The following is a 10,746-nucleotide window of genomic DNA, read 5'->3' as shown; positions in this document are numbered from 1 at the left end:
GATTTATCTAAATTGCATTTATACTTTAATTTTTTCATTATTAGAATATCCACCGTAGAAGTTAATATGAAAAAAAAATTATTTAAATTGTTTTAAAATTTAAAAAGATACCTGTCATCAATAAAAATATATATAATAATATAATATTTTTAAAATAAAAAGTAAGTTCTTTGTGGAACATGATTTATTGACAACTATTAAATTTTCTGATACTACTTTATAACTTATTTTATTAGTTTTATATTTAATAATTTAATTTAATATTTTAGTATTATTTGATGGTGTTATGTGAATGTAAAAGAAAGCAGGTGTAAAAGTACCTTAGCTTTCTTTCTTAAATAAACGGCTAAAGTAAAAAGGTTCTGATGGTGGCTTCTACTGGTACAAGAAAATGTATTCATCTTTGGCGTCCTTTGAATAATTTTGTCGGGGTACGGATCATCTCTTTGACTGTGTTTTCTCTCCAAACACGACGTCAACCAATCCTTCCATGGAATTGGCGTCTTCATCATCCAAACTCCAACGGAAGTACGATGTGCTCATCAACTTTAATGGAGAAGACATCCGCAACAAATTTGTTTCTCATCTCGATTCTGTTCTTTCTTCTGCTGGGCTCACCACTTTCCTTCACCACCCGAATTCAGTGCCGCCAATGGATATCCAACAACCTATTCTCGATCTCTGTCGGGTGGCAATTGTTGTTTTCACCAAAACTTATTCTCAATCTGCTTGGTGTCTTCATGAGCTTCAACAAATCATCAAATGGCACCAAACATATTGCCGACATGTTCTGCCAGTATATTACGAAGTCGAGCCATCTGATGTACGTCTTCAGAAGGGTAATTTTGGAAAAGACTTAAAAACGACTGCACAGCAAACATTTTCAGGACAACAACTGGAGGATGGAATTTCCAGGTGGAGCCACGCACTGACGAAAGCAGCAAATTTCTTTGGATGGGATGAGAGCAATTACAGGTAAATCACTCAATCAGTAAGCTTATTTTAAGCTTGTACTTTAATTTGGCAATACATGACTTCTTCTATAATTGCTATTAAACTTGAAGGAGTGATGCTGAACTAGTGGACAAAATTGTTAAGAGCGTTCTTAATTTATCAGTCTTGTCTGCTACTAAATTTCCAGTTGGATTACAATCCCGCGTGGAAGACGTGATGCAAATTATAAACAATAAATCCACGAAAGTATGTATAATAGGGATAGGTGGACGGGAAGGATCTGGCAAAACCACCCTTGCCAAAGCCATCTACAATACAATTCATGGTACATTCATGGAGAAAAGCTTCATTAAAGATATTGCACAAGTTAGTCAAACAAGAGGGCACGTGCCTTTACAAGAACAACTTCTTTCAGATGTCCTAAAAACGAAGGTGGAAATACGTAGCGTTGAGATGGGAAGTAGAATGATTCGGGAAATACTTTCTGTGAAAAGGATGCTCATTGTACTTGATGATATGATCGAGAAGGGATCTCCATTTTTAGACCTAATAAGGAAAAGTGGTACATGGTTCGGTGCAGGAACTGTAATAATCATGACAACAAAAGAGGAAGGCCTACTGAGCATGCGTGAAGTTGATTTTGTTTTTCGGATAAAGCTAATGAACCCAAACGAGTCCCTTGAGCTCCTTAGTTGGCACGCCTTTAGGGAAGCAAAACCAAAGGAAGAGTACAATGACCTTGCGAAAGGAATAGTTACTCGTTGTCAAGGACTACCTCTAGCTCTTGAAGTCATTGGAAGTTATTTATATGAAAGGACTAAAGAAGAATGGAATAGAATATTCTTAAAATTAGATAAAATTCCTATGCTTCGTGAAGTTGATGGGATTTTTACAATAAGCTTCGATGGTTTAGGCAATCAAATGGAAAAATATTTATTCCTTGATCTATGTTCTTCCTTTATGGGTAAGGGTAGAGCCTCTGCTACGAATATCCTAAATAACTGTGGATTAGACGCTGATAGTGGAATAAGAGTTCTCATAGAGCGTAATCTCATACATGTTGAAAGGAACAACAAATTAGGAATGCATCCGTTGCTGCAAAAAATGGGAATGGAAATTATTTTTGACATTCCAAGAAAGGAACCCGAGGTAGTGTGGTTTGATAGGGATGCAGAATACGCACGGTCAGAGAATACGGTAACAACATTCTTTATCTACGGTTTTGAAACTTCTTTTTAAAGTGGTTGCTTTCTCATGTACGATATATTTCTTTTTCTTCGATCTTTTCGTCTCAGGGGACAAAAGTCATTCATAGATTGCCTGGGAAAATGTTTTTTAGCAGAAGAGATTTCTTCAAACCTTATCCTTTAGAGGTAAGAGACCCATCAAGACTGCTGAAACTTGCTGAAGATTCCGAGTACCTTTCTAAGAAATTGAGAAGGATCAATTTGCAAGGGTTTTCTCAAGAATACATACCTAACGCCTTTTATCTGCATGATGCTATAGTGATTAATTTAAAACACAGTCATCTCCGATTCTTCTGGAAACAACCCCAGGTTTTTATTTCGTTCCATTTTCTTTTGAAGTTAGTATTTGTTTTCACTTTTAACTATTTCGTTTTTTCATTTGCTTGAAGGATTTGACGTGGCTAAAAGTCCTTAATCTTAGTCACTCCAAGTACTTGATGGAAACCCCTGATTTTTCCAGACTACCAAGTCTTGAACAGCTCATTCTCAAAGATTGTCCAGGATTGTGTGAAGTACACCAATCTATTGGATGTCTCAACAATCTCATACTTCTAAATTTGAAGGATTGTACAAGTCTAAGCAATCTCCCTATAGAGATATATAAGTTGAAATCTTTAAAAACTCTAATTCTTTGTGGTTGTTCAAAAGTTGACCTATTGGAAAGAGACATATTGAAAATGGAATCCTTGATAATTCTAATTGCGCAAAATACAACTGTGAAACAAGTGCCTTTTTCAATTGTAAGCTCACAAAGCATTGGATATATATCCCTACGTCGATTTCAGGGATTGTCACATAATCTTTTTCCTTCTATCATTCGGTTTCGGATGCCACCAACATTGAATCCCCAATCTTATATTCATTCTTTCATGAATGTGGAGGATAATATTTGGCATGATATTGCACCATTTCTTAGCAACCTTGCACATCTTCGAAGTGTTTTGGTGCAATATGACGCAGAATTTCAACTATCTAAGCAAGTAAAAGCTATATTGGTCGAATATGGTGTAAATATTACAGAACCAGGAATTTTAAAGCATCAATTCAGGTCCTCTCTGATTGGTGTTGGAAGATACAGAGAACTTTTCAATATGTATCAGGTTCTTCTCTAGCTTTCCCTTTGTTTATTACCATCACTATCATTTTAGCTATTATTTTGAGCGAACTTAAAATAATCCTAGACTTTTAGTACCCTTCGCTTCTATGTGATTATAAGTAACCAAGTCATTATGCTTATACTATGTACTAGGAAATTGATTTCCACTTTTTTGCTTCACTTGCTATTGTTTTATTCCCAATGATAGAACTATAAACTGAAAGAGAAGAAAACAGAAATGCATTCTAAATTCCTAGGTACATGATGGTGATATATAGTCAACAAAACTATACACAAGATTTGTTTAAATTGATTATGTGTTACATTGTTGTTTGATTATAACTGTTCACTTTTGTAATTTTAATGATAAAATACTGATTTCAGAAAACAGTTTGGATAGAAAAATTACATAAATGACTAAGCTTTTGACACAGGTATTAGCGAGCAGCGAGTTGAGTGATGTTTCTCTCCCAGGTGACAATAATCCTTATTGGTTGGCCCATATGGGTGAGGGAGATTCTGTTTCTTTCACTGTGCCTCAGGATCGTGTCATGAAGGGAATGGCTTTATCTGTTGTCTATTTATCAACTTCCAAAACAATTGAACCTGAATTCACTTCTGTCTTTATTGTTAATTACACGAAGTGCACATGCCAGATACACAACCATGACACAGTAATTTCCTTTAATGATGAAGATTGGCATGGAATAATATCAAATTTAGAATCCGGAGACAAGGTGGAGATTTTCGTGACTGTTGTTCACGGATTGGTGGCCAAGAACACAGTTGTCTATTTGATATATGGCGAATCAAATGACTTTGAAAAAGTGCCTGAGCCAAAGAAAAATTCCCTCGTTAGATTCATAAAGAAAATTGCAATTTGAGTTCTAATAACTCATTTATCTTCTTTGTGAACATGAAGGTCGTTTTGGTTATGGAATTAACCGTAATATAGCTTATAGTTAAGAAATTCATGTTTATTTTACCAAGTTTCTCACTCCTCTCATTCTGCTTTTTTCACGGCTTCACTAGCTGTTTGTTGAATTAAAATAAAACTACATTATGAAATAAAGACAGTTGTTGTTCGATTTGTTATGTATTTTGGTTTGCTATATGCTAGGTAGTATCTGTTTTCGTTTAAACAAAATAAGCACCCTAAACTTACCCCTAAATGCAACTAGTTTCATTCTAACTTCTCGATTTAGACTGATTCTATATTTTATATATAATTTAAACATATAACTTTATTTTTTTTAATTTACATTTATAAGATTCATTATCGTTTCCAGTTTTGAGTTTTTACTATTATTTTAATTTTGTTTATATATCTTAAAATTATTGGATGTATACCATCACACTTGTATAGAACTAGTTTTTATACCTGTGTTGCACGAGACATTTTAAAATGTATTGTTATTATTACAAATATAAAATATAAATAAATGATTAAATAAAAACACTAAAATTAGAATTTAAAATTTTCATTATATTTAATATTATTACCTGCCTAACCATTATATATATTAAAAAAATTAAATAAAACTATATAATTTGATTTTTTTTTTAAATTTATACGTCTTAATTTATATTTTTAGTAAAAAAAACTTGTATAATTTAAATTATATAAAAATGATGACTACTTTTTCAAATATCTAAAGTTTTTAAAATAAAAATTATAAATTAGATAGTAATGTAAATGTTTGTATCCAAAAGTTAAATTTAATAAACACTTAATTATATTAAATTTATAACTAATATTCTTTAATTAATGTTAATATTTATCCTTTTTAGTAATTAAAATATATTAATTGCATAAATATTCGTTTAACTTTTACTCACAAAAATATTTAACAATTAAATGTTCTTATGAAAATAATTATGATATTTGTGCTTTGTTTGTTAAACTAAACCTACATTTTACCTTTTACTTACATAAATTCATTTATCCATTTAAAAAAATATTGTAAAAAATATATAAGTTAATTAATAACTATTAATTTTAATAAAATAATAATAATAATACAAATAATAATTATTATTTCAATATAATTAATTTCTTTATATAATTTTCTTTAAATATATAATCATGTATACTTATAAATAGAATATTTAATAAAAAGTTAAATAATATGAAAATAATTAAATAATTAATTGCAGTTATGTTTTATAACAAATTAATTAAAAATAGATAATATTATTTGTAACGTCCCATTTAATTTATAAACGCAATTAAAGGAACGCCACACATAAGATAGCATAACAACGCAGTCTTGGGGTTCGCAACATCACCCCTACAACACTAGGCACACCACGATGCCAACAGAAGCGGAATAACTGTTTAACTAGAAGTTTACAATCTAATAGCCTCGAATACAGGGGCCATAGCCCTAAAGAAATCATGACGAAAAGAAGTATAAGATCCATCCCAGATGGCTAAGCAGTGGATTCGCCATTCCCTTGTTGACCACGAGAACCTTGCCCATCTGCTCCCATCAACCAAGTTGATGATCATCGCAAGGAAGGACAGCCACATACAACACAACCATGCAACAAAACGGGTAAGCTAGAGCCAATAACAAATTCATCATACAGTCAAATATATTCTCATCATCTCAAATCCATATAACAACCAAACATGTTATGACTCCTCATTCAATACACTACGACTCAACTCGACTCATCCGGATACGTATAACTTAGTCGGATTCAGCGGACGCTTGCACTTGTGGTGGATACCTCTGCTCAACCCTGAGCTGCTCACCCCCGAGCTATGTGTTACAAGTGTTACGATGAAACAATTCTCCCTCACCACAAGGTTAGCCCTTAATGAATTTCAGGCCTCCTGCTACTCTCACCACAGGAGTCAGTCCGCTCTAAGTGAGACTAACTGGCCCCCTTAGAGTGTCAGGATACAGTCCTTACCTTGAATCCTTACTTAGTTATACAGATGGGGCACCACCATGGACACCCACTAACAGGGGCCATGGGATTACGTCCCGACCACTGAAGCGCAACCCCGGAGGTCTCACCTAGAGACCCCCAAGGAATTTATACGCTGACACGGACCAACATTCATAGCTCAGCAATAAACGAACATAAAATCGTGTTTACATTTCCATACCAACCCTTGAGATTAATTCCTCATACGCATCATGTTTTGAATCCATACCTCGGATCATCACCACCCCATGCATCTAGGGTCTCATCTCATATTAATCACGCATTCCTTTAATTTCAAACCACACATTCATTTCACATGCTAAGTCTCATACCAACCCATTCATCCACAATTCATGAATCATGCCAAAAATATACTCCACGCTCCATTATATACATGTTCATCATCAAACAATCATACTCAACCAACATGGATCACTCGGGAAAAATCAAACATCCAAATCACAGCACTGTCTCGCCCAGCATCTCGCTCAGGCTGAGGGGTCTCGCTCAGGCGAGACGTGCTCGCTCAGGCGAGCCTCCCCCCTCGCCTAGGCGAGAGCGCCAAAAACAAGGGCATGGGCAACACGGGATCTCGCTTAAGCGAGATCCCTCTCGCTTGGGCGAGTTGCCTGCTCGCTCAAAAGTTGAGCGAGCCGCCCGGGCGACGTTTCGCGCAAAAAACTTAGCCGAGCTCCCTGTTTCATCTCGCCTAGGCGAGATGGACTCGCTTGGGCGAGATTAACAGGTCTCGCCACTGTTCTTCACTGTACAGCCATGTTTTTCCAATCGAACGACACATACAAAGCATTTCACGCATCAAAACGACAGATCCAACCATACAATTCAACAACCAACACAAAAACAGTTCTAAAAGAGTCAAAACTATAACCCTAACTTCCCGTACCTGGAATAAGCTAGCAAATGACCCAACACGCCCCCAACACCGAACGCACGAGCACAGCAGCTCAAGGAGCGAATGGCAGAACTGAAAAGGTAGCGAAACAGAGACACGATATGGGTTACTTGGGACTTTAGCTGTGAAATGAACGAAAGGAACAATGGAGACGGAAAGAGGCTAGCACAGTACTTACATGGAGTAGGGCACAACTTCGAGCTAGTTTGAAGATGGCGAAAAACCCTAACCCTAGCAGAGCTCTTGTGTGAGAGAGAATGGGTTGACGGCTGCTGCGTTTCTGTGAGAATGAAAGTGGGTGTGAGATTAGGGCAACATGACAGCTTTTATCCTATGGGCCGGCCTTTAGGCCCAAAACTGCAGGACAGCCCACTAACTTTAGGGCAGAAAAGAAATGGGGCCTTACATTCTCCCCAACAAGAAAATTTTCGACCTCGAAAATAAAGACTCACCAAACAAACAGATGTGGATGTGATTTTCTCATGTCCTCCTCTAACTCCCACGTCGAGTCACCCGTCCTCCGATCCCATATGACTTTGACAAGACTGACGATCTTTCCACGACGTTCCTCAACCTTGCTATCCTCAAGAGCGATGGGTGGTACTTCCACTGTGAGATCTTCCCTGATCCGTATATCCTCAGCCTCCAACACGTGGGCCGGATCAAACACATACTTTCTCAGCTGCGAGACATGGAAGACTGGATGTAGGTTCGCCAACTGCGGGGGTAAAGCTATCTCATAAGCTACTGGCCCAATCCTCCTCGTGATCTGATACGGGCCAAGGAACTTGGGTGAAAGCTTCCTTGAGCGGAGGGCCCTTCCCACACCCGTGGTTCGGGTCACCCTCAAGAATACATGGTCTCCCGCTGCAAACTCCAAAGGCCTCCTCCTGCGATCCGCATAGGCCTTCTGTCTACTCTGCGAAGCCAACATCCTGTCTCTCACCATCCTCACCTTCTCGGTGGTCTGCTCTAGCAACTCAGGTCCAACCAACACGGCCTCTCCCTCCTGATACCAGCAAAGAGGAGTCCTACACCTCCTGCCGTAAAGAGCCTCGTATGGCGCCATGCCAATGCTCGCGTGAAAGCTGTTGTTGTAGGTGAACTCTATCAAAGGCAATACCTCGTCCCAAGCACCCAGATGATCCAGTATGCAAGTTCTCAACAAATCTTCTAATGACTGGATCGTCCTCTCAGACTGGCCATCAGTCTGAGGGTGATAAGCTGAACTCATGGTGAGCTTGCTACCCATAGCACTCTGTAACGTCTGCCAAAACCGAGACGTGAACCGCGGGTCTCTGTCGGAAACTATACTCGAGGGCACCCCATGGAGTCTTACTATCTCTCTAATGTACAACTGGGCCAACTTGGCCATGGACATCCTCAAGTTCATCGCCAAAAAGTGAGCACTCTTGGTCAACCGATCCACTATCACCCAAATAGTGTCATGTCCTCTAAAAGTCTGTGGAAGATGAGTCACGAAGTCCATGGAGATGCTGTCCCATTTCCACACTGGTACCTCTAACGACTGTAGGATGCCACCGGGCCTCTGATGCTCCACCTTCGCCTTCTGACACGTTAAACAAGCTGATACAAACTGAGCCACATCTTTCTTCATCCCCTGCCACCAGAAAGTTTCCTTGAGGTCCTGGTACATCTTAGTCATGCCAGGATGCAAGCTAAGACGACTCTTGTGTCCCTCCTCAAGGATCAACTTTCTCACCTCAACATCACCCGGTATACATATTCTGCCTCGAAACCTCAGTATGTCATCATCACTTACGGTGAAGTCTCTGGCTTCCTCTGATCCAAGCTGTTCCCTAACCCTGTTCAGACCGGCATCCAACAACTGTTTCTCTCTGATCGAGTCCAAGAAGTCACTAGATATAGTAAGGGTGCTACACCTAATGGACTCGGACCCCAACTCCACCTGTATCCTCATGTCTCTGAACTTCTCTAGTAGTTCCACCTCCTTAATCATAAGGTGTGCAGTATGTACTGTCTTCCTACTCAGAGCATCTGCCACCACATTCGCCTTCCCTGGATGATACAGGAGCTCAAAATCATAATCCTTGAGGAATTCCATCCACCTCCTCTGCCTCATGTTTAGCTCCTTCTGATCAAACAAGTACTTTAAACTTTTGTGGTCGCTGAACACCCGAAACTGAGCACCATACAGGTAGTGCCTCCAGATCTTCAAGGCAAAAACTATAGCCGCCAATTCCAAGTCATGAGTGGGATAGTTACGCTCATGTACCTTAAGCTGCCTCGAAGCATATGCCACCGCCTTCTTTTCTTGCATCAGAACACAACCAAGTCCAAGATGAGACGCGTCGCAGTAGACCTCAAACGGTTTCCCCACGTCCGGAATTACCAATATAGGAGCACTCGTCAGTCTCCTCTTTAACTCTTGAAAACTCTCCTCACACTTGTCCGTCCAAGTGAAAGGTTGGTCTTTCCGGGTAAGCAAGGTCAGAGGTGCCACTATCTTGGAGAATCCTTCTATGAATCTCCTATAGTAGCCCGCTAACCCCACAAAGCTCCTTATCTCTGTGGCTGACTTGGGACTCTCCCACTTTAGCACTGCCTCGACCTTTGCCGGGTCCACTGCAATCCCCTGAGCAGATATCACATGCCCCAAAAACTGAACTTCATCCATCCAGAACTCACACTTGGATAACTTGGCATACAGTTGCTTCTCCCTCAAAACACCAAGCACCAACCTTAGGTGTTTCGCATGTTCCTCCTGAGTCCTGGAGTAGATAAGGATGTCGTCTATGAAGACCACGACAAACTTATCTAGGAAGGGTCGGAAGATCCTGTTCATATAGTCCATGAACACTGCTGGAGCGTTGGTCACACCAAACGGCATAACCACGTACTCATAGTGGCCGTACCTCAACCTGAAGGCTGTCTTCTGTACATCATCAGCCTTTACCAAAATTTGATGATAACCCGATCGCAGAACTATCTTCGAAAACACTGATGACCCATGCAACTGATCCATCAAGTCGTCAATCCTCGGGAGCGGATACTTATTCTTGATCGTCATCTTGTTTAGTTGCCTGTAGTCCACACACAGGCGCGAACTCCCATCCTTCTTCTTCACCAACAACACTGGCGCCCCCCAAGGCGAAGTACTGGGTCGGATGAACTGTTTCTCCATCAGATCTTCTATCTGTTTCTTGAGCTCTACCAACTCTGCCAGAGCCATGCGGTACGGGGCCATCGAGATCGGGCCTGTTACTGGGACTAGATCAATAGAGAACTCCACATCTCTACTGGGAGGCAACCCTAGTACCTCCTCCGGAAACACGTCCCCAAAATCCTGGACGACTGGTATCACCGACGTCGTCTCCCCTCTCTCCACCTCCATATGCGTGAAGACCATGTAACACTGCGCACCGTCCTGTAGTTCCCTTATGACACCCTGGGATGACACCAACTCAGGCTCCTCTGAGTCGGGAAACAGCAACTTCTTCTCTCGACAGTCTATCAGAATGCGATTGGCAGAGAGCCAATCCATTCCTAAGATCACCTCTAACTCCTGTAGAGGTAGGCAGATTAAGTTCACCCTGTACCTGCACCCCTCTACC

General features: G+C 39.7%; 1 protein-coding gene across 2 annotated transcripts; it reads left to right on the top strand.

Annotated features, from left to right (window-relative positions):
• Positions 1 to 352: 352 nt before the first annotated feature.
• On the top strand, positions 353 to 4,286 carry LOC114166006 (TMV resistance protein N-like). Of its 2 annotated transcripts, none has more exons than XM_028050662.1 (5): positions 353 to 975; positions 1,065 to 2,151; positions 2,250 to 2,510; positions 2,591 to 3,301; positions 3,732 to 4,286. In XM_028050662.1, the coding sequence occupies exons 1-5, from the start codon at positions 491 to 493 to the stop codon at positions 4,179 to 4,181; spliced, it is 2,994 nt and encodes a 997-aa protein (XP_027906463.1). In that variant the 5' UTR covers positions 353 to 490; the 3' UTR covers positions 4,182 to 4,286. The 2 variants fall into 2 exon arrangements, with proteins under 2 accessions (XP_027906463.1, XP_027906464.1); XM_028050663.1 differs by having other exon boundaries at positions 865 to 975; positions 1,142 to 2,151.
• Positions 4,287 to 10,746: the final 6,460 nt, after the last annotated feature.

This window comes from Vigna unguiculata, chromosome 10 (assembly GCF_004118075.2).
Source record: "Vigna unguiculata cultivar IT97K-499-35 chromosome 10, ASM411807v1, whole genome shotgun sequence".
NCBI classification, from domain to species: Eukaryota; Viridiplantae; Streptophyta; class Magnoliopsida; order Fabales; family Fabaceae; genus Vigna; species Vigna unguiculata.
This window is presented reverse-complemented; position numbering and strand designations above follow the sequence as displayed.

Excerpts from the sequence above, each read along its gene's own strand:
- LOC114166006 (XM_028050662.1), top strand. The coding sequence starts at position 491 with ATGGAATTGGCGTCTTCATCATCCAAACTCCAACGGAAGTACGATGTG. Across the intron at positions 976-1,064 it reads TGGGATGAGAGCAATTACAG|GAGTGATGCTGAACTAGTGG; the intron begins GTAAATCACTCA and ends TTAAACTTGAAG. Across the intron at positions 2,511-2,590 it reads TCTTCTGGAAACAACCCCAG|GATTTGACGTGGCTAAAAGT; the intron begins GTTTTTATTTCG and ends ATTTGCTTGAAG.